This window comes from Pelophylax lessonae (genome assembly GCF_965119305.1).
Source record: "Pelophylax lessonae genome assembly, chromosome: 5".
Classification (NCBI taxonomy): domain Eukaryota; kingdom Metazoa; phylum Chordata; class Amphibia; order Anura; family Ranidae; genus Pelophylax; species Pelophylax lessonae.
In genome coordinates this window covers 497868338-497892950 of record NC_138772.1, presented here as the reverse complement: position 1 = coordinate 497892950, position 24613 = coordinate 497868338, and the positions used below count along the sequence as shown (strand labels likewise).

The 24613-nt window shown below is 45.6% G+C and overlaps 2 protein-coding genes across 2 annotated transcripts in view; one reads left to right on the top strand and one right to left on the bottom strand.

The window, feature by feature from the left end:
- The window catches only part of ENY2 (ENY2 transcription and export complex 2 subunit), a 35466-nt gene extending 12264 nt beyond the window's left edge, over positions 1–23202 (bottom strand). Inside the window, exons 1-2 of the mRNA XM_082258114.1 lie at positions 23071–23202; positions 9191–9266 (exon numbers count right to left, since the gene is read on the bottom strand). Coding sequence (XP_082114240.1) covers positions 9191–9258 — 68 coding nt within the window. The 5' untranslated portion in view covers positions 9259–9266; positions 23071–23202. The remainder of the gene's footprint in view (positions 1–9190; positions 9267–23070) is intronic.
- Positions 23203–23466: 264 nt separating this feature from the next.
- NUDCD1 (NudC domain containing 1) overlaps positions 23467–24613 on the top strand; it is a 366332-nt gene continuing 365185 nt past the window's right edge. The window contains exon 1 of the mRNA XM_082259772.1: positions 23467–23629. Within this exon, the coding sequence (XP_082115898.1) occupies positions 23515–23629 (115 nt within the window). The 5' untranslated portion in view covers positions 23467–23514. The remainder of the gene's footprint in view (positions 23630–24613) is intronic.

The window sequence follows — 24613 nt, the reverse complement described above, 5'->3', positions numbered from 1 at the left end:
CAGTACAAAAGCTTTAAAATAAAATAAAAAGTTTAAAATATACTCTTGGGCCTGATTTCTGAGTGTCACGGGTAACGCCAATGTGCTTTACTGCTGCCTCCTGGGATAGCTGGACACTTGAAATATTGTGCGAATGCACCCGAGTGTTGAAAGGATGCCCTCTTAAGGGACCAGAAGGCAGCGGTGAGGGGGGGGGGGGGGGAATGATATCACCCACACATCTTCTCCTGCAAGCTATATGTTATATGTTATTTCTTGTAAAAGCTTTAATGTAAGTTTTATTGACATCCTGTTTTGGCTGAGGGCAGCTGGCAGGGAAGGCAGTGCTTCCATTATTAATAAATGTATGGCCGCACATGTAGCTGCTAAGGCATGCTGCATATTTTAATTCAATAAATTTTCAAGCCAAAAGTTTACAAAGAATAACCAACCACATTCCTGAACACAAAAACTGCTAAGGTGTCACACTAGTCACAGCACTTGTACAGAGCACATCGGTCACACAAAGCTTTTTGTGAACCTGCATAACCTTCCCATTGTAATACCAACGTCTTACAAGAAGCATAACTTTATTTTAGGCCTCAGACTCCGGCTGTGGGAATTATTACAAATTGTTGTTATAAGGTATCAGAATTTGTTATTATTCGGGCTGATGCACATTAAGATAAGAGAGAGCACATATTTCACATAACTAAAAAAAAACAATTTGAAATCCATACAGGTCATGGAAAAAAGAATAAAAGACGTGTCACTGTGACGCCTTTCCATTTAGCAATACGTTTTCCAGACACCTAAAAGAAGGTATGTTATGTATGTAAAGCAAACAAGGAGCATCATGTCTTCTCCCATGATTGACACCGACCTTCTCTGCTTTACTTCAGACCTTATTTCATTATCAATAAAAAGGAAAAAAAAAATGATGGCAAAAATATCCCCAACACATATAAAACCCTATTATCGACAAAAATAAAATGTCTTTCAGATATTTATGGAAGCGACCATTCTTTACATTTAGAGAAACAACCCACTGTGCTTTATGTCTGACTACACAGAGTAGGGAGAGAGATAATAAAGTGATATTGAAGGTTTGATTTTTTTTTTTTATTTAAAATAATAAACATGTTATACTTACCTGCTTTGCACAGAGCAGCCCCGATCCTACTCTTCATGGGTCCCCCACCGGCACTCCAAGCTCCTCCCCCCGCCAAGTCCCCCTATAGTAAACAGCTTGCTCTGGGGAAACTTGTGCATGCTCGCTCCCAAGCCTCGCCCCCCTCTCCCTCCTCAATGGCTGTGATTGACAGCAGCAGGAGCCCATGGCTCCTTCTGCTGTGTCTGAGTCAATGGGGGAGGGGCAGAAAGCCGAGAAAGCCTCTGCTCTTGTGCACATCGCTGGATCAAGAGCAGGCTTAAGTATTTAGGGGGGCTGGGGGAGCTGCATGCAGAAGGTTTTTTTTTTTACCTTAATGCAGTGAATGCAATAAAAAAAAAAAAAAAAAAAAAAAAAAAACAACTTTAGAACTACATTAACTCCGGGGAAAATTTAGGCTACGAATTTGAGTTTATACAGGTATCCCTGCTCCCACAAGCAAACTGTGCTCCAAGGGATCGAAGAGAAAGCAATTATAAGCAATTGCAGGGTTCGATGTTTAAAATAGAACTATAGGCAAAACTTTTTCCTGGTGCCCCCATGGCAGTATACATGTGATAGTAGCTCCACCTACTTACGCCCACAGGACCAGTGCATAGCTATAAAAAGTTAACCCCCACACAACGGCCCATTCTCGGTTTTATGAAGATGGACCCTGTACTGAAGCTTCGATCTCTAGATCCATAATGTCAAGTTGACTCAGCAGACCACCAACCAACTCCATGGTCTAGGGATCAGGGTCCTTCCTGTCCTGACAAGATCTACAAAACCTATGAGTGCATCCTCAGCTTTTGGCTGCAGACTATGGTTTCTCAGATCGGCAAGGCTGCCAACCAAGCTTCTATCCTCACTTTCCCTATGTTCTACCAGGGGCTTGAGGTGATTAAAGCCAGATTAATGCACTTGCTATGGGAGCATTTGGGTGTTGTCCATTGTCCTTTTACCATCTGCATTGTCATTTTTGGGGGAGGCTTTAGGGGCATGTCACCTTGAAGGGGGTGCGCTCCAGAGGTCTCTCCTGGGGATTTCAATGTGAGTGCGGATAGGGAGGGTATCACAGATGCTGCTCAATTGTTTTTCTACCAGGCGGACATTTGCTCTTATCTGAAGCCAGCTTCTGGTATAAGAATAATTAGGGAGGCTCTTTGAACTGCAGAAAGTTCACAGCCTTGCTGCTGTCATGGCATTAACAGCCTGTGGGCATTTGTTTAACCACCTCAATACTGGGCACTTAAACCCCCTTCCTTCCCAGACCAATTTTCAGCTTTTAGCGCTGTTGCATTTTGAATGACAATTGCGCGGTCATGCAACACTGTACCTAAACCAAATTTGTGTCATTTTTTCCCCACAAATAGAGCTTTCTTTTGGTGGTATATGATCACCGCCATGTTTTTTCTTTTTTGGTGCACAAATAAAAAAAGACCGAAAAGTTTGAAAAAAAAAAAAAAAAAAAGTTTTTTGTTTAGGTTATAAAATTTTGTAAATAGATATGTTTTTTCCTGCACTGATGAGCACTGATGACGCCGCACTGACAGGCACTGATGAGGAGGTACTGATGGGGTGGCACTGATATGCAGCACTGATGGGCACTGATAGGTAGCACTGATATGCAGCACTGATATGTGGCACTGATAGATAGCACTGATATGCAGCATTGGTGGGCACTGATAGGCAGCACTGATGGGCACTGATAGGCAGCACTGATAGGCAGCACTGGTGGGCAATAACGGGCACTGGTGGGCAGCACTGATAGATGGCACTGGTGGGCAGCACTAATAGGGGGGCACCACTGGCAGGCTCTCTGAGCCCTGTTTGCCATCCCTGGTGGCCATGGTGGGCATCCCTGGTGGCTCTAGTGGCACCCCCTCCCCCCAGGGCTGCACTGGTAATCAATCATCTGATTACCAGCACAGACCCCCCCCCCTGTGATCAGTGAGTAATTAGAAATACTCACTGATCACCCCGGCTGCAGTATCGATCCTCTGCTCTTCTCCTCACTGACAGGATCTGTCAGGAGGAGAAGAGATCGAAGCCGTTACAACGGCTGTATTGACATTACATGATGGCTGTGATTGTGATCAGGAGGGCCAATCACAGGGCCCTCCTGCTGAGGCTTGTTGCTCTGTGTCCTATGGACACAGGCACATCGAGATTGCGCCGCTGCGCGTGCCTGCGGCGGCGCAATCTCTCTCCTTCTGAAGGACGTTCCGGAACGTCCGATCAGAAGGAGGAGACTCCCACCCGGCCGTATATTTACAATGGCCCGGGTGGGAGGTGGTTAAAATCTGAAGAAGAATGAAGTGTTTATTCCCCCATGGAATATAATTCATACAAAGCTTCCATTGGTAATGATTAAGCGATCTTAGAATCGCGAAACACGTTTACCTGTCCTGTGTCTACGTGAAGCTTTGTATGAATTATATTCCATGGGGGAATAAACACTTCCTTCTTCATATTTTTCCTGAGTGCGGTCACATTTCTTCGAATTTTGCACTTTTGGATTACGGATCCGACCTGCACCGGAGCACTTTTCCTCACCTGAGCGGCCCTCCTCCTCCTACCTATGTTGTGGGCATTTGTTTGCCTATCCCATAGTGAGATTGCTTTGACTTAGGTCAAGTACTCCTTCAATACATCCAGATCAATGATGGCACACTTGCAAACAGTCATTAGCTAGCCAAAGTAGCTATACCTAGCTCCTTAGAAACCAACAATAGTAGAAGGCTCCAGTGCACAATCACCTTGAGGTTCCTACTGTTAATTCAAAGATCCCGCTATATGGCCGGGCTGCAACCCCCGAAAGTAATTGATGTACCTTCTTCCAGCAGCATCTGAACATCATGGACACCTTATGCAGAGATGTCAGCCAACATGACAGGCAGGGGAGCCAATCAGGTTCTATCATGGCGCATTCTTTCAGTAGTCCTCACTACAGTTGTGTTTGGCGGGAAGCCAGTAGCTTACTCACTTTCTTAGGATAGGATTTGCTAAAGTGTCTCATTCTGGTAGCTAGTTATTGATCTATCACATGTATGCTGCCATGGAGGCACCGGGGAAACAGAAAATGATATACTTACCGTAATTTTCTTTTCCTGCTGCCTATCCATGGCAGCACACTGAACCAACCCCCCCCCCCCCCCCATTTCATTCCTAGTAATGTACAGGGAATAGGCTGTTGTGTGCTATGCACTGGTCCTGTGGGCAGAAGTAGGCGGGACTACTATCACATGTATGCTGCCATGGATAGGCACCAGGAAAATAAAAATGATGGTAAGCATAATACAATTTTCAGTTTTTATTTTTTCCATTTTGGATAGCGCCAGGGAGGGTTATACCCCTGTCTGAATATTTTATCACCATCTGTGTCCCATTGCAGCGATTTCCCTACACTTCCTGTACCACAACCAAACAGGAAGTGAGAGGAAATACCTGAAAAATAAGGGAAATCTTTGAGGAACCCCAGGTCACCAGAACAAGTGTCCCCATTGGAAGATTTCTCCTCTATTACTTTTTGGGGACAGCCCAGAATTTGGGATTTTTTTTCTTTTTACTTTCAATAATAATAGTAAAGAGGATAAATAGAGAGAGTGGATCTCCCTAAGGGGGTGACAGCAATAAATACTAAATCTAATGCCTCTCCACTCTATCCAACAATTAAAAAAAAGTTTTGTCTTTAGGTAAACCTGCTGCTTTGCTCTGCATGGCCAGTTCCCCAACACTTAACCTGTGCGACACAAGTCAGCCCCCTGCTGCAGCCTCTCTCTGTGTGACATGCTACAAGTGAGGCTAATATAAAAAGGAGGAGGGCTGGGATAACGTGAAAATACTTCCTTCAGCCTGCAGCAAACCAATGACATCTTCTCAGAATGGGCAGTCACATTCGAACACTGTTTTTTATGATAAAAGGTACAGCTGTTTTGAAAACTGTGGCTGTGTATTTTAACATAACAGTAGCGTATTTATGCAGACATGTAGAACTACTAAAAGGACCACTTTAAAAGCAAAGGATGCAGCGGCATAAATGCAAATCTATGTACGATGTGTATAGAAAAGAATTACCCCCGTTTAAAATAATCACATTTTGTTTCTTTGCAGCCTGAAATGAAGACAGACACAGCTTTGTTTTATCCAGCTGTATTTACTTATGAAGTCCAAGTGAAAGATATAAATCCAACAGGTCAGGAAAAAAAAAAAAAAAAATTCAAAAACAGAATCACTGAGTTGGGAAAAAAAAAATCACCCCTTTGTGTCAGTATTTTGTTGAACCACCTTTTGCTTTAATTACAGCCTTTAGTCTGTTGGGACATGTCTCTACTAACTTTGCATTATTTGCCCACTCTTCTTCGCAGAACTGCTCAAGTTCAGTCAAAATTTGACGGTGACCGTTTGTGGACTAAAAGTCATTCCACAGATTTTCAATTGGGTTTAAGTCTGACCTCTGACTAGGCCATGCAAAGTTATTCACCTTTTTCTCCTTCAACCACTGTGTGGTAATTTTTGCTGTGTGCTTTGGGTCAGTCATGTTGGAAGGTAAACCTTCCTTTCTTCTACAACTGTCTGGCAGAGGGCAGCAGATTTTCCTCAAAAATTTGACGGTATTTTACCCCATCCAGTCCCCTGCTGCAGAGTAACACCCCCATAACAGGATATTACCACCTCCATGCTTTACTGTAGGAATGGAGTTATTTGGATGAGGAACTGTATTGGATTTCTGCCAGACATATTGTATGGTGTGGAGGTAAAAAAAAAAATTCAGTTTTAGTCTCATCTGACCATAATACCTTTTTTCCATGAGGCCTCAGAATTTTCAAGGCGTGTTTGGGCAAAGCTCAGTCATGACTGCATGTGGCCTTTCTGGAGGTGTGCCTTTTTTCCTGCAACCCTCCCATACAAGCCACATTTGTGAGATTGTTGTCACATGCACACAATGTCCACCCTCTTTCATAAATTCCAGCAACTGCTTCAGAGTTGCTGTAGGCCTCTTGGCAGCCTCTCTGACCAGTTTCCTCCTGGCTCTTTCACCCAGTTTGGAGTGACATCCTGATCCAGGGAGGGTCTGTGCTGTACTAAATATCTTCAACCAGGGGCATAACTACAGGGGTTGCAATTGCAACCGGGCCCCGTGCTCCAGGGGGCCTGTGCGGCTCCCCTGTACATCTGGATAGGGGGGGCAGTGGGGGCAGCATGTAGAGAAATCACTGTCCTCCTTTTTCCTCCTGTATCTGCAGGAGGAAAATTGAGGAGATTGGTTCCTCTGTATTCTGCCCCCACCACTCCTCCTATCCAGTTCACTTGTGTTCTGCTGTCTCTGGGCCCCTGTGTGCTCCCATGGTCACCCCCAGGGGGAAGAGCCCCAGGCTTGAAGGGAAGGGCCCCGGCCAGGGGTCTGGGGGGCCCTTCATGGTTTCTTGCACCGGGGCCCTGAAGGTTCTAGTTACACCTCTGTCTTCAACTTCTTAATAATAGACTTCACTGTGCTTCTCGGCCTTGATAAAGACTCTGAAATCAATTTGTATCTATCTTCTGACTTGTGCCAGTCCGCAGCTTTATCCAGCGCCTTGCCACCCATAGTTGACTGTTTGCTTCAGCTGCACTACAGGGACTAAAATGCTCCAGGAAAGTTATTTTGATGCTGAACTAATAAAAATGATGACAGATGATCACAGTTGAAAGTCAAAAGGCTTTGTGTGCCATTGAGAAGGTGATTAGCTACATCTGATTAGGCTTACAAGTCATTTTTAGGAGGGGAGGTGATCCTTTTTCCAACTCAGTGATTCTGGTTTTTAATTTTGACATGTTGGGGTTACCTTTTACTTGGATGTTATAAGTTGCACTGAGTAAAAACAGCTGGATAAAACAAAAACTGTGTGTCTTCATTTCAGGCTGCAAAGCAACAAAATGTGATTTTCTTAAAAGGGAAGCGTGATCCCAATTTAATATGTATGAAAGGTCTGCAGCTGCAAGTCTGGACTCATGTTTACTGCACCTTTAAAGCCTAACTTTACTTTTTCTGATGGGGGCAATGCCACAAAAGGGGCAAGTATTGCGGGGAAAGACAACTGCTCTATTATTTTATGCTAAAAGTGGAGTTGAACTTTAAAAAAGATCACCAGACAAAAATAATCATAAATGGATTTTTAAAGATAAAATTGGCGGTGACTGGACAGTGAAAGAAGCATCACAGTGATGAGCTCATCTCTCTGTCACTCTGCTTTCTCTTCATATCAGCATGTTTCTTGTCTGCACAAAAACGAAATGGCTCCTTGTACCGATTCTTCCTCTCACACTAAAGCACTGCTGTACATGAAATGCAAGAAGCTGATACCAGATCAAATTAGGGTACTTACACGGCTTGTATTTATAAATATATTCATGATTTCTTAATAAGGACAGAGCTGCATTATATATTTTTTTTTTCATATCCGCCTAGAGTTCAGCTTTAGAGAGGTTGTAAACCCTAAGCTAGATACACACTATACAATTTTCTTTAGATTTTTTCCTTTAGATTTACCAAAACCATATAATATGAGGTCAGGCCTAAACACTCAATTTATATGCAATCAGGCACAGGCCCTTGCACTACATAGTTGAAGGTAAATATAAAAAAAATCTACCAAAAGTTGTATAGTGTGTATCCAGCTTTAGACACGAAATATGAACAAAGCACATCCCTCTAAAGAGTGTACCTGTCTCAAGCATGACAAGTCAAGTGTCTTGTGTCTGCTGCCTCTTTCCTCTATCAGTATGAATTACTTCTTACAAGTTTTTCCGACACTAAGAGAAAAATGGTGACAGGGGAGGGATCTCCAGCAGATTGACAGCCTCAGCTCTGTTCCTGTGTGCTGTGTGAAGGGGGCTGAGTCTCTTCCCTCCAATCAGCTCCTCTCATTGAGCTCTGCAAAGTGAAACTTTAGCTCACCGCCCCCTTTTTCTGACAGCTCAGTCAAGCTTTACAAATTCTGAACTTTAAACAGCTGTAGAAAAGTGATTACCGCAGATAAACAGGTACAACATATAAAGGAGGATTTGTTTTATCTCTGTGGTATCACCTGAGGCCAGTCACTTCACTGGGTATATGGAAGAGTTTAGAACCACTTTAAGTATGATTGGACAAGCCCAAAGGAAACTTCATCCTAAGATTTTTCATTGCAAAAAATGTTTAATTTTGATGCTCCAATATATTAAAGTAGAAATAAACTTTAGAGAAACATACTTATGTGGCTCTACATATCTTTGCATACGTATGTAAAGGAGACCTTTTTTATTTTGTGGGCTGGGATTTAACATGTATTACGTGGTATGTATTGTCCTAAAACTGGACTGCAGGTAAACCGCTAATTACACACATGACATGCATACAAGGAAGGTGGATTCATTTATTTTTATCTGTCTATCTAGTCAACCAGCCAGAAGACTAAACTGCCAGTTTCCATTACCTAAGATGCCGGGGCCTGCACCTGAAGCAAACTAAGGAATCAGCTCGGGTGAGGACATCAATGGATCCCTGGACAGGCAAGTGTCCTTATAATAACTGTCAGCAGCTGTTAGCTGCTGACTTTTTAATATTTTTTTTTTTTGGGGAGACTGGAGCTCCTTTAATACGCAGAGTATTGTACGCCCGTGTGCATGAGCCCAAACACAGATACTTATTTCACAAAACAGAGGAGCCAGAAGCGCTAGCAAGTGAACTGAGAAAAGGGGGGGGAACGAGGCAGCTCTGTGAAAGAGGCAGCAAAACAGTTGTACAGAGCAGGTAAGCATAACGCATTTTGTTATTTTAGTTTAGAAAAAATAAAATTACATTTATAAATCGTTTGAAGTAGGAGTTTTCTGGAAAAAGGGCAAATAAAAATAAATATTTTTTAAACTGCAACTTGCACAAATGCATAAACTGAGTAGTGGATTTGGCTGAAATAGAAAGCACAGACAGTTTTTCTTTCAGGAACTATAACATGGAGCACAGTGGGATTGAACCGTTTCTCATGTACATGTCCCAATAACACAACATAGAAAAGCAGAGAAAGGCTTCTTATTACTTACCGTTCTCTCTCCCCTGTTTCAATCAGCTTCTGGTTAATAGCCGCTCTTATCTGAGCATCTTTGTTCATGGTGCAGGCTTGTAGGGAAAAATGAAATATCATTAGTAACTGCCACACTGAAAGTTACATGCTGAAGAAATAAGATGTAAAATAAAATCTACACAATAGGAAAACGACTACAGAAATGGTTGCCCAACAGAGATATTGCACCCCTGGGGAAAGGTAGGCAGTGGATGTCTTCAGTAAAACCAGTATCCATTAAAACACACCAAGGGGTCGGCTAGAGGGCAGTATTTCAGTCTGTGGCCCCAATGGAAGGCGGTTCCCAATCATCCCGTCTTTATGACATCAGTACAGGGAATGGGCGTGCACCATGCAGCTGTGATCAGGAAAGGATTGCATGGGCAAAGATGAAACATTGGCAGAGTTCCATCTATTCCCCACTCTGCTAAAAAATGGATTTTTGTAAGAACTTACCGTAAAATCCTTTTCTCTTAAGCTCATTGACAGACGTAGTCTTCTTGATTCTCAAGAGCTGGGTTATGTTGTCTCCGCAGGAGTAGGACTAGGCAGAATGACAAAACGTTCTGGCTCCACCTTAGGGGCAGTCCCTGAGGGTATATCCTCCCTCTCTCTGCTAAGGGGAATCAGTTCTGTTTAAAGCAGTACAGAGAATTTAACCCAACCCAACTCAATGATAGAGGGGCGGGTACTACGTCTGTCAATGAGCTTAAGAGAAAAGGATTTTACGGTAAGTTCTTACAAAAATCCATTTTTCTCTATCGCTCATTGACAGACGTAGTCTTCTTGATTCTCAAGAGCTGGGACATCCAGAAGCAGTGCCACAAATGAGGGGTGGGATTGACAAAATCAAATCCAATCTAGAAGGCCCAACCGGTGCCAAACTAGAAGTTTTAAAGGCTCATTATAAACAAAGAATGAGGCTAAAGAAAAAATTTTCCAACGGAAAAAAACCCTCGAGGTAGACCACTGGTCTCCTCAAATTGCGGCCTGCAAAACCTTGCGGCCAAACGAGGCATCAGATGATGCCATTACATCAACTTTATAATGTTTAGTAAAGGTATGCACCGACGACCAGGTAGCCGCCTTGCACACCTGGACCACTGACGCCTGATGGCGAAAGGCCCATGACGCACTAAGTGCCCGAATGGAGTGCGCCTTAACAGGGAACGGGGGCTCCCGACCCTTAATAGAATAAGCCTGTACTACCGTCTGTCTGATCCATCTGGAAATGGTCGCGGCAGATGCAGGCAACCCCTTTTTGGGTCCATCTGGGATCACAAAAAGTGAATCCGTCTTGCGAAACGAGTCTGTCGTTTTCAAGTATACCCTGATCGCCCGGACCACATCCAAGGAGTGTAACGCAAACTCCAGAGGATGACTGGGCTTAGGACACAGGGAAGGTAATACAATTTCTTCATTCAGATGAAATTCTGAAACCACTTTTGGTAGGAAGGATGGATTCGGACGAAGAACCACCTTATCTCTATGAACCACCAGATATGGTGAACGACAAGATAATGCGGCCAGTTCTGACACCCTGCGTGCAGAAGTAATAGCCACCAAGAAGGCCACCTTCTGGTACAACGTGGGTAGAGGAATCTCCCTAATATCTTCAAAGGGAGGTTTCTGAAGAACCGACAACACTAAATTAAGATCCCAGGGGGGTAACGGCGCGTGCACTGGCGGAGCCAGATGTCGCACCCCCTGGATGAAATTCCGCACCAAGGAATGAGTAGCCAAAGGCTTCTGAAAGAAGATGGCTAATGCTGAGACCTGACCCTTGATAGTACTCAAGGCCAGTTTCTGCTCAACCCCTTGTTGCAGAAAAGCCAATATTCGACTAATCGAATAAGACCGAGGACGGAACCCCAAAGGTTCACACCATGCAATGTAGGACTTCCATGTGCGATGATAAATCTTTCTGGAAGTCGCTTTCCTTGCTTCAACTAGAGTAGGAATAACTGAAGCTGACAAACCTTTGTCCTTCAGCACCTGGGTCTCAATAGCCAGGCCGTTAAAGCCAGCGATCGTAAAGCAGGATGGAAGATCGGTCCCTGAGACAGTAGATCCTCCCTGAGAGGAAGTCTCCACGGGACGTCCGCCACCAGTCTGACCATGTCGGCGTACCAAGCTCGACGAGGCCAGTCCGGAGCTACCAGGATTACTGGGATTCCTTCCTCCTCTATTCTGCGAAGAAGTCTTGGCAGTAACGCGAGAGGAGGGAAGGCATATATTAGCTGGTATTGCCCCCACGGGGCGATCAATGCGTCTGCGGTTTCTGCTAGAGGATCGCGGGAGCGAGCCACGAATCTCTGAACTTTCCTGTTGAATCGTGATGCCAACAGATCCACATCCGGGGTGCCCCACCGTAGGCACAACTGGTGGAAAACGTCTGGATGGAGGGACCATTCCCCCTGATCCAGGGTCTGACGGCTGAGATAATCTGCCTGCCAATTCTCCACCCCCGGAATGAACACCGCAGAGATTGCTGGAACAAATCGTTCCGCCCAGCGAAGAATGCAAGCCACTTCTTTGGCCGCTCGGACACTCTTGGTGCCCCCCTGGTGATTGACATAAGCCACGGCCGTGGCATTGTCCGACTGGATCCGAACCGAGCTGCCCTGGAGCTGCTCGGTCCAGTGAATCAGACAAAGTCTGATCGCTCTCAGTTCCAATACATTTATCGGTAACCTGGATTCTTCCGGGGACCAAAGTCCCTGGACAGATAACTGACCGAGAATTCCTCCCCATCCGGATAGACTGGCATCCGTGGTCACTGTCGTCCAATATATTGGCAGAAATGACTTTCCCTGGCTGAGCATCGGAGACCGAAGCCACCATACCAGAGACTCTCTGGTCTGTTTGCTCAATCGGATCTGATTGTCCAGGGATTCCGGATTCCGATTCCATCTGAGAAGAATCTCTTGCTGAAGAATTCGGGTATGGGACTGGGCAAATGGGACTGCTTCGAACGAAGCCACCATCAACCCCAGAACCCTCATGCAAGTCCGAAGGGAAGACCAGCTGTTGGACAGTAACAACTGGACTGCAGATTGAATCTTTCGGAGTTTCCCTACCGGAAGAAAAACTCTTGTCCTGACTGTGTCTAGAATTAGACCCAGATATTCGAGCCTCTGGGTGGGAACCAGAAATGACTTTTGCTGGTTCACCAGCCACCCGAATTCCTGTAAAGAAATCATAGTAATTTCTATGTTTTGTAGCAAGGTCTGAGGAGACTCTGCATGAAGCAGAAGATCGTCTAGGTAACCTAGAATCGATATACCTCTTTGGCGCAGAAGTGCCAACATTGGGGCCAACACCTTTGTGAAGACCCGCGGAGCCGTGGCGAGACCGAAAGGTAACGCCACAAACTGATAGTGGTTCTCCTCTACGGAAAAGCGTAGAAAACGCTGATGTCCTGCGAAAATGGGAATGTGAAGATAGGCGTCCTTGATGTCTATGGACGCTAGGACATCCCCTGGATGCAGGAAGGCTGCTACCGTGCGAATGGACTCCATTCTGAATCTTCTTATGTTGACGAAAGAATTGAGTGCTCTTAAGTCCAGAATTGGACGCACTTTGCCCTCTTTCCTGGGTATTGTAAACAGGTTTGAATAAAACCCTTGAAACCGTTCTGTCCAAGGAACGTGGACTACCACTCCTTGTTGTAGTAAATCTGTGACTGCTCTCCGCAGATCTTCTAAACGATCTGCGGATAGTCGGATATTGGAAGGGAAGAATCGCGCCGGTGGGAGAGATCGAAACTCGATCTTGTACCCTGACCTTATGACTTCGCAAACCCATTTGTCCGGGATTCTGGAAAGCCATGGATCCGGGAACCGGCGAAGACGTCCCCCCACCCCAGTTATGGGTGGGGGCGCACCTTCAGGCTTTGGATGGTTTATCTTCAGGTCTGGAGGGGGCGGGCTTTTGCTTGCCCGACCAACGACCCCTGACGCCTCCTGCAGGAGCTTTGGAGGACTTAGTTTTTTTCACCCGCTGGACGAAAAAACCTCTTGTGAGCAGAAAAAGAAGGCCCTCGTCTTTGACGAGTTCCTCTACCTTTAAAATTTTGCGGTAAAAAGGTGCTTTTTCCACCGGTGAGATCCTTAATGATCTCATCTAAGTTGGCTCCAAATAGACGCTCTCCTGAAAAGGGGATATTAGCCAATGCTTTTTTGGAACCTTGGTCGGCTAACCAACCTTTTAGCCACAGTGTACGCCTGAGAACCACTGCTGAGACTGATGCTCGCGCCATTAATGGAGTGGCGTCTAACGCCGCATCACATACAAACTGTAACCCCTGTATCATTTGTTCCAACAAATCTGATACCGCCTGAGGGACTTCTTCTAAGTCCCGGCGTAACCACTTGGTCCATTCAGTTACAGCCTGCGAAACCAGACCAATAGCAATTATTGGTCTGAAAGCTGATCCAATCAAGGAAAACATGGTGCGAGACATAGCTTCTATCTTGCGATCTACTGGATCTTTAAAAGACGGAGCGTCTTCTAAAGGAATAACCGTGGCTTTATTCAATCTAGTAATAGGTGAATCCACCACAGGTGGTTCTGTCCATTTCTTAATAAGGGTTTCCTCAAACGGATAACGCCTGTCAATGCGTTTAGAAATATTAAAAGTGCGTTTTGGCAGACGCCATTCTTCTTCGATTGGATTGCCAAAACATTTGGGCAATGGAAAAACCTTCGCCACTTAGATGCGCTTTTTAGTCCCAAAAGGGATCTCAGTTTCAGCTATTTCTGATGGAATACCCTGTAACCTTAAGGTCTCTTGAACAGATACAATGAGTGCGTTAACCAACACTTCCTCTCGGGCTATGGCGGATGCCGAAACATCCTCCTCACTGTCTGAAGAGACAGGACCCGAGACACCAATACCAGATGAAGTACCTGCAACTGCAGAAATAGGCTCAGAGTCTGAATCCGAGGTTTCAGATAATAAGGGGTTAGGCGGGGGTCGCTTTCTTGCGCCCTGTCCCTGACAAGCCACTTCCACCCGGGACACAAAAGTTTCCATAATAGCTGACAAAGATTCAATTGTCAATGGGGTGCTGGAGGATCCCGCAGACCCCTCGAGGGGATCCGGAGGAGATACATGAGTGGCAGGGTCCATGTTAATACAGGACACCTTTGCCAGCAAAACAAAAAAACTTTTTTTTTTTTTTTTTTTGTGTGTCTCCCCCTAGCGCAATAGCGCCCCTCAGAGTACCTGCTTCTCGATCCCAGAGAGAGAGAGAGGGACCCCCAAGGCTCACCAACCGATGCAGTGCAGTTTCCAACAAACTGCAGTCAGCGTCTGTCTTACACAGACTGGAAGGAGCTGTTTGCTTTTTCCCGGGCAGAAGGCGTGGCTCCGCCCCTTGTGTACGCCTTCCGGCGTTCCCAGCCCTCCACGAGGTAGCTGGGCTCACAAAACATGGCCGCCCCCATAGAAGAGACATAAGACTCCAAAAACATGGCGGCCGGCGTGACCTGAGGACATACATGCATTCGGTCTACGGCAAAATGGCGGCGGACCGCCGATATCGTCTTCCCAGCACATCCACCTGCACTCTGCTAAGAGGTGACATATGGATCTACAGAGATACACTGCACATAAGGTAGGATTATACCTCCTATGTCTGCTGTAATGTTACAGTCTGCTGGGTAGAGTGTTAGCTCTTGAACCAAGTCCACTTCCCACAAACACATGCTGTATTACAAGGGGGACTTGTAAGTATCAGATATATACTGACCATATATGGAGGGGCCCATAATATATACTGCCTCATAATGAGGAAAAAAGGGAACGTTTACTCACCATACCGAACCGACAGGCACCCTCTCTTCACAATACCCTCTCCACCGGGGTGGGGGTTTGTGGACGCCTCGACTCCCTGGTACCTGGCGTCCAAGCGAGACTTTTAACTCGCAAAGTCAGTCCCTTTACTGGGACTCCGTCGCGGCCGACCCAGCGCACTGGTCTGCACGCGCTCGTAGGCAGAAACCGGGGTGACCACTGGATCTCAACATCCAGCCCGTCGCCCGGCCCCGCATACTTACTTGAATATGTCGCGGCCGACCAAGCGCAATGCCATGGTCTGCGCGCGCTCGTAGGCCGGCTGGGGTGACCACAAGTGTCGCCCAGTCTGGCATTTTTGCTTGAAGATCTCACAGGAAAAAAACACTGGAGAAAACTACCTAAAAAATGTCTTTTTCTTAAAGAAAAAAAGTCTTGCCAGGACCAAAAGATCCCAGCAAGGAACTTAGGTCCTTACTCCTGACTAGACAGAAAAAAACTGATTCCCTGTAGCAGAGAGAGGGAGGATATACCCTCAGGGACTGCCCCTAAGGTGGAGCCAGAACGTTTTGTCATTCTGCCTAGTCCTACTCCTGCGGAGACAACATAACCCAGCTCTTGAGAATCAAGAAGACTACGTCTGTCAATGAGCGATAGAGAAATATGCGTTTGCCGGTGTCCTTTTTGGAGAGATTTATCATCCCTTACTGAACAGTGAGTGATGGAAAATCTCCCCTACAATGAGGGGTTACAGAGGATGATAAAAACAAGACAATAGCGTTAATCTCCCCTCCTCCCTGTCCATCCATAGAGCTCTGTTCATTCAGTGACCAGAATACAAGGTGCTTTGTAAATAAACAAGGGAGAAGAAGGAACGGGTAAATGACAAGTTGCTAAACTGTACTATAGTTGGAACTGTCATTTGCTGTATCAGAAGAAAATCCATGATGGAGGAATCTCTTTATTCTCTGCTGAGTATAAGGGGGAAACTGGCTGCCATTGCATCTCTGAAAAAAATAACTGGAGAACAGAGGAACCAAGGGGAAATTTAGTATCTATTGGTTTTGCTGAATAAATTGCAGTCATGTTTTTTGGGGGTGAAAGGGGTAGATAAGGTCCACTTTTAGGCTCTCAAGGCTTGGATTGTACATTATATAGTAATAAACCTTTAAAAAAACTGTTTCTAAAGGTTGGTACACACTGACTGAATATCAACCAGTTCAACAGAAACCGGACAACATTCGGCCAGTGTACAGCAGCCTCTGTCTGGCTTCTGTTGAACAGGCATGCTAGAAAATCAGCAACCGATCTACACTGGCACCCTATGGCTGTGAGCACTGACCGGTGTGTCCTGGTGGGGGGTGGGGGAGATCACTGGACAAATGCATACTACAGCAGCCTCCTCAGTTGTTTTACTCTCCTCCCTCCCTTCCGCACGTGTTATGTCACTCGGGGCGGGACTTCGTCCGCTGACGAAGTCTTGCCCGAGGGACGTAACGCGTGCGGAAGGGAGGGAGGAGAATCTGACTTCACCCGCAGCCAACAAGGAAGTGAAACAGCGGTGCTTGGATGCCAATTGCATTGTCATTTATGCTGAATTATGTCCTTAATCAAGTAAGCAGTTTTTATCTATTATAATAAATGTGTAAGTTTATACAGTATAACACTATGCTCTGTCCCTTCCATTTGGGGGATTGGAGATGACCACAGTGTGCAGTGGAGAGAGGTGCTTTGAGTCCACACCTTCCCAGTGACGGCTCATATCCCTGGAGGTTGCCTGGTGGATTTTTATGCTCATATACATTCCTGTACACCTGGTGGAGGATCACAGCACTGTGTGGGCATTATTACTCAAGGTGTCATCAGGATATTGCACTGAGCACTTTTCAAGCACAAGTTATACTGCATGGACTAAATTTCTTATTTTACATCTTGCAGCGCTGCACCATTTATTATTATCCCTTATTCCAGGCTTCCCTATAGGTATCCCTTATTCCAGGCTTCCCTATAGGTATCCCTTATTCTAGGCTTCCCTATAGGTATCCCTTATTCTAGGCTTCCCTATAGGTATCCCTTATTCTAGGCTTCCCTGTAGGTATCCCTTATTCTAGGCTTCCCTGTAGGTATCCCTTATTCTAGGCTTCCCTGTAGGTATCCCTTATTCTAGGCTTCCCTGTAGGTATCCCTTATTCTAGGCTTCCCTGTAGGTATCCCTTATTCTAGGCTTCCCTGTAGGTATCCCTTATTCTAGGCTTCCCTATAGGTATCCCTTATTCCAGGCTTCCCTATAGGTATCCCTTATTCTAGGCTTCCCTATAGGTATCCCTTATTCTAGGCTTCCCTATAGGTATCCATTATTCTAGGCTTCCCTATAGGTATCCATTATTCTAGGCTTCCCTATAGGTATCCCTTATTCTAGGCTTCCCTATAGGTATCCCTTATTCCAGGCTTCCCTATAGGTATCCCTTATTCTAGGCTTCCCTATAGGTATCCCTTATTCCAGGCTTCCCTATAGGTATCCCTTATTCCAGGCTTCCCTATAGGTATCCCTTATTCCAGGCTTCCCTATAGGTATCCCTTATTCCAGGCTTCCCTATAGGTATCCCTTATTCCAGGCTTCCCTATAGGTATCCCTTATTCCAGGCTTCCCTATAGGTATCCCTTATTCCAGGCTTCCCTATAGGTATCCCTTATTCTAGGCTTCCCTATAGGTATCCCTTATTCTAGGCTTCCCTATAGGTATCCCTTATTCTAGGCTTCCCTGTAGGTATCCCTTATTCTAGGCTTCCCTGTAGGTATCCCTTATTCTAGGCTTCCCTGTAGGTATCCCTTATTCTAGGCTTCCCTGTAGGTATCCCTTATTCTAGGCTTCCCTGTAGGTATCCCTTATTCTAGGCTTCCCTATAGGTATCCCTTATTCCAGGCTTCCCTATAGGTATCCCTTATTCTAGGCTTCCCTATAGGTATCCCTTATTCTAGGCTTCCCTATAGGTATCCATTATTCTAGGCTTCCCTATAGGTATCCATTATTCTAGGCTTCCCTATAGGTATCCCTTATTCTAGGCTTCCCTATAGGTATCCCTTATTCCAGGCTTCCCTATAGGTATCCCTTATTCCAGGCTTCCCTATAGGTATCCCTTATTCCAGGCTTCCCTATAGGTATCCCTTATTCCAGGCTTCCCTATAGGTATCCCTTATTCCAGGCTTCCCTATAGGTATCCCTTATTCCAGGCTTCCCTATAGGTATCCCTTATTCTAGGCTTCCCTATAGGTATCCCTTATTCTAGGCTTCCCTATAGGTATCCCTTATTCCAGGCTTCCCTTTAGGTATCCCTTATTCCAGGCTTCCCTTTAGGTATCCCTTATTCTAGGCTTCCCTATAGGTATCCCTTATTCTAGGCTTCCCTGTAGGTATCCCTTATTCTAGGCTTCCCTGTAGGTATCCCTTATTCCAGGCTTCCCTATAGGTATCCCTTATTCCAGGCTTCCCTATAGGTATCCCTTATTCCAGGCTTCCCTATAGGTATCCCTTATTCCAGGCTTCCCTATAGGTATCCCTTATTCTAGGCTTCCCTATAGGTATCCCTTATTCTAGGCTTCCCTTTAGGTATCCCTTATTCCAGGCTTCCCTTTAGGTATCCCTTATTCTAGGCTTCCCTATAGGTATCCCTTATTCTAGGCTTCCCTATAGGTATCCCTTATTCTAGGCTTCCCTGTAGGTATCCCTTATTCTAGGCTTCCCTGTAGGTATCCCTTATTCCAGGCTTCCCTATAGGTATCCCTTATTCCAGGCTTCCCTATAGGTATCCCTTATTCCAGGCTTCCCTATAGGTATCCCTTATTCCAGGCTTCCCTATAGGTATCCCTTATTCTAGGCTTCCCTATAGGTATCCCTTATTCTAGGCTTCCCTGTAGGTATCCCTTATTCTAGGCTTCCCTGTAGGTATCCCTTATTCTAGGCTTCCCTGTAGGTATCCCTTATTCTAGGCTTCCCTGTAGGTATCCCTTATTCTAGGCTTCCCTGTAGGTATCCCTTATTCTAGGCTTCCCTATAGGTATCCCTTATTCCAGGCTTCCCTATAGGTATCCCTTATTCTAGGCTTCCCTATAGGTATCCCTTATTCTAGGCTTCCCTATAGGTATCCATTATTCTAGGCTTCCCTATAGGTATCCATTATTCTAGGCTTCCCTATAGGTATCCCTTATTCTAGGCTTCCCTATAGGTATCCCTTATTCCAGGCTTCCCTATAGGTATCCCTTATTCCAGGCTTCCCTATAGGTATCCCTTATTCCAGGCTTCCCTATAGGTATCCCTTATTCCAGGCTTCCCTATAGGTATCCCTTATTCCAGGCTTCCCTATAGGTATCCCTTATTCCAGGCTTCCCTATAGGTATCCCTTATTCCAGGCTTCCCTATAGGTATCCCTTATTCCAGGCTTCCCTATAGGTATCCCTTATTCCAGGCTTCCCTATAGGTATCCCTTATTCTAGGCTTCCCTATAGGTATCCCTTATTCTAGGCTTCCCTGTAGGTATCCCTTATTCTAGGCTTCCCTGTAGGTATCCCTTATTCCAGGCTTCCCTGTAGGTATCCCTTATTCTAGGCTTCCCTATAGGTATCCCTTATTCCAGGCTTCCCTATAGGTATCCCTTATTCTAGGCTTCCCTATAGGTATCCCTTATTCTAGGCTTCCCTGTAGGTATCCCTTATTCTAGGCTTCCCTGTAGGTATCCCTTATTCCAGGCTTCCCTGTAGGTATCCCTTATTCTAGGCTTCCCTATAGGTATCCCTTATTCCAGGCTTCCCTATAGGTATCCCTTATTCTAGGCTTCCCTATAGGTATCCCTTATTCTAGGCTTCCCTGTAGGTATCCCTTATTCTAGGCTTCCCTGTAGGTATCCCTTATTCCAGGCTTCCCTGTAGGTATCCCTTATTCTAGGCTTCCCTATAGGTATCCCTTATTCCAGGCTTCCCTATAGGTATCCCTTATTCTAGGCTTCCCTATAGGTATCCCTTATTCTAGGCTTCCCTATAGGTATCCATTATTCTAGGCTTCCCTATAGGTATCCATTATTCTAGGCTTCCCTATAGGTATCCCTTATTCTAGGCTTCCCTATAGGTATCCCTTATTCCAGGCTTCCCTATAGGTATCCCTTATTCCAGGCTTCCCTATAGGTATCCCTTATTCTAGGCTTCCCTATAGGTATCCCTTATTCTAGGCTTCCCTATAGGTATCCCTTATTCCAGGCTTCCCTTTAGGTATCCCTTATTCCAGGCTTCCCTTTAGGTATCCCTTATTCTAGGCTTCCCTATAGGTATCCCTTATTCTAGGCTTCCCTGTAGGTATCCCTTATTCTAGGCTTCCCTGTAGGCATCCCTTATTCCAGGCTTCCCTATAGGTATCCCTTATTCCAGGCTTCCCTATAGGTATCCCTTATTCTAGGCTTCCCTATAGGTATCCCTTATTCTAGGCTTCCCTATAGGTATCCATTATTCTAGGCTTCCCTATAGGTATCCATTATTCTAGGCTTCCCTATAGGTATCCCTTATTCCAGGCTTCCCTATAGGTATCTGTGACGTGAGACACTTTGGTTGGGGGGCTTGTGGAACCCCAATTGCTTTAGGGAGGTTGGGAGACTCCTTGTCCCGCATCCCCAGTCCCTCTTATGTGTAGGTCACCCTGTGTCTATAAGGGGCACAGGGTGACCAAAAACCCCAGTCAGGCCAGATCTGCACTAATCAGACTCTTGCTAGTGGGGGTGGGGGTTTGTTGTTGCTGTATACCTGCATTCCATTGTTATTATGGGATGGGTATGTTGAGTGGATTGACTAAGGGGGAGGGGTTGTCCCAGAAGTGTGAATCTCCATGTGCTTTGTGTTTGAATAAACAGTTTGATTCTGGATGACTCCAAAGCTTGTACTGTCGAGTTCTTGGGGTAACTATAGCCAGATTCACGGATCCCGTGTTCCAGAGCTTTAGGAAGCAGGTTACTGGCGGAGATACCCAGTCGGTGGTGTCCGGATTCCGTCACAGTATCCCTTCTTCCAGGCTTACCTATAGGTATCCCTTCTTCCAGGCTTACCTATAGGTATCCCTTATTCCAGGCTTACCTACAGGTATCCCTTATTCTAGACTTACCTATAGGTATCCCTTATTCTAGACTTACCTATAGGTATCCCTTATTCTAGGCTTCCCTATAGGTATCCCTTATTCTAGGCTTCCCTATAGGTATCCCTTATTCTAAGCTTCCCTATAGGTATCCCTTATTCTAGACTTACCTATAGGGAACCCTTATTCTAGACTTACCTATAGGGAACCCTTATTCTAGACTTACCTAGTGGTATCCCTTATTCTAGACTTACCTACAGGTATCCCTTATTCTAAGCTTCCCTATAGGTATCCATTATTCTAGACTTACCTAGAGGTATCCCTTATTTTAGACTTACCTATAGGTATCCCTTATTCTAGACTTACCTAGAGGTATCCTTTATTCTAGACTTACCTATAGGGAACCCTTATTCTAGACTTGCCTATAGGTATCCTTTATTGTAGACTTACCTATAGGTATCCCTTATTCCAGGCTTACCTACAGGTATCCCTTATTCTAGACTTACCTATAGGTATCCCTTATTCTAGACTTACCTATAGGTATCCCTTATTCTAGACTTACCTATAGGTATCCCTTATTCTAGGCTTCCCTATAGGTATCCCTTATTCTAGGCTTCCCTATAGGTATCCCTTATTCTAAGCTTCCCTATAGGTATCCCTTATTCTAGACTTACCTATAGGGAACCCTTATTCTAGACTTACCTATAGGGAACCCTTATTCTAGACTTACCTATAGGGAACCCTTATTCTAGACTTACCTATAGGGAACCCTTATTCTAGACTTACCTATAGGGAACCCTTATTCTAGACTTACCTATAGGTATCCCTTATTCTAGACTTACCTAGTGGTATCCCTTATTCTAGACTTACCTACAGGTATCCATTATTCTAAGCTTCCCTATAGGTATCCATTATTTTAGACTTACCTATAGGTATCCCTTATTCTAGACTTACCTATAGGGAACCCTTATTCTAGACTTACCTATAGGGAACCCTTATTCTAGACTTACCTATAGGTATCCCTTATTCTAGACTTACCTAGTGGTATCCCTTATTCTAGACTTACCTACAGGTATCCATTATTCTAAGCTTCCCTATAGGTATCCATTATTCTAGACTTACCTAGAGGTATCCTTTATTCTAGACTTACCTATAGGGAACCCTTATTCTAGACTTGCCTATAGGTATCCTTTATTGTAGACTTACCTATAGGTATCCCCTATTATAGACTTACCTGTAGGTAAAAGTCATAGATGAGAGTTTACTCCCACTTTAAAGAGAGACTTCGGTCCCCTGATATACTGGTCCGATATACTGGTCCTGTGCCGCCATCTTCATACCTGGTATAAGTGTGAGTATGCTGAATGTCTTTCCCTGTTTTTCTGGGACACAGTAGAGACCTGCAGCACATCTCAGGAGGGGGAGGGGGTGTTTCTCTGGGTTGTTCACACTCTGGTTCCATGATACCTGGGTTGCATCTGTGTGGGGAATCCCTTCCCCTTCCCCCGAAGGACCACGCCAGGTTCCATAGATCTGTGTGGAATCCTGGGAAGCACTCGAGCTCGTCAGCAAAGCTACCCCCTGCGGTGTCTTACATAGTCCTCCAGGGGGGGGGGGGACACAACCTGGGACAGAGGAGGCAGTGGATGGACTCTGTGTATGTAGTACAGATGGAGGTCTGACTGACAACAGAGGCCTGCTGGTAGGTGAGGAGGATTCTACACTGAGCTCAGAGACTGAAATAAAAAACTGCTGGGGGGGGGGGGTCAAACCCTACTTCCCCCTCCCACCACTAAAAGAGAGGTCTAAGTTTAGGCCCCCATGTCACTGTATGAGGCGGCCACGTGTGAGCCCTGAGCTTTACATTCTATAAAGTATGAGGTCCCCCCCGCCCGGAAACAATGGACTCCCCTCACACCGCCATCACGTAACCCTCACACATTCCTCTCACCTGGCCCGCACTCCTCGCACACACCACACCGGAAACTCCTCCTGGTTGCCTAGCAACTCCTTGCAAAGGCGGAACAGCCAGCGGCACAAATGGGCGGAGTTATCCTGAACGTGATCATATTGCGCCTTTTCCGGCCATTGCCGTTTACGTCACACAGACCAAGGCGATAATCACCATGAAATATTTATATATAAATGATTTCAATAGTAGCAGCTAATAACCTATTTATATCTATAGAATGGAACAAACTGGTTCATTGTTAAGTCGATTTGAGCTAGTAAAAAGTGTATTTTAAAAAAGACTACACTTCCCGGCATGCATTTCTCGGAGGTCCGTCTGTAAATGGTTCCGCTCCGAGAGGGCGCACTGGGTAGTGACTGGAAGGTTCCGTTTTCCTGTTTGTACTGAAGTGTGTGGAAGGGACAAGGCTGAGGTTCTGGAAGCATGGAAGCTGCTAACTGCTCTCTGAGGGTGAACAGGCTGCTGCTGGACCCCAAGTTTGAGAGCTACAAGTTGTCCCTGGACCCCCTGCCATGTTATGGGGTAGACTTGGATGCTGGTGAGTGTGTGACACATGGAGCCATCACATCTGTATGTCCAGCTTCTGGGGTCAGGGCTGCTTTATATATGGGGCAAGAATTGTCCATTTATATCCACAGCTCACAGCTTTTTGGATAGAATAAGGGAGGGGTAAAACTAGGGTTGTCACCTCATCCCTTTAAAACTGAACAAATATTAATTACACTGGTTCTGGGGCTGATAAAGGTGGTAATTAAAGCGGAGCTCCACCTAAAAGGGAAAGTTCCGCTTGTTTGCTCCCCCCCTCCTCTGCCACATCTGGCACTAGAGATTGGCTCGGCGTGTTCCAGTTTGCACCAGGGTTGCCGCCTCATCCCTTTAAACCAGGACACACATTAATTACACAGGTTCTGTGGCTGATAAAGGTGGTAATTAATCACTTCCTGGCTTTCAGGCGGTAACGGGCGGTGCGGCTCGGGAGCCACTCGATCGTTACCCCAGTGAGCGGGAGGGGTCACCCTCCCACCGGCTTCCTGCGGCTCTGCCCGGGTCTCCCGTCCCATCGGGAGACCCAAGCAACCAGCTGACACGTCCGCCAGCTGGTTGGAGTCCCGATCAAAGCCAGATTCGGCTTCGATCGGGTCTCAGATGATATAAACCAGGAAGCGGCGTCCATGACATCACGTCCGGGTTACTCGGCGGCTAAAGGCGCCAAATTTATAAGTGACAGTATTCAAAAACGCTGTTTTCTGCATTTTGAATACATTGAAGTGCAGAGGAGGGGTCTGGGGTCCTTTTAGACCCCTTATCCCTCCATAAAGAGTACCTGTCACTGCCTATTGCTGTCACAAGGGATGTTTACATTGCTTGTTTAGGGGTTTTAAGTAATTTTCTAGCAAAAAATACTGATTTTAACTTGTAAACAACATGTGTCAGAAATGGACTTGGTCCTTAAAGTGGAGTTCCACCCTAAAATTATACTTGCCTCCATCTTCTTGCTCCGGGTCACCTGAAAAACAAATGG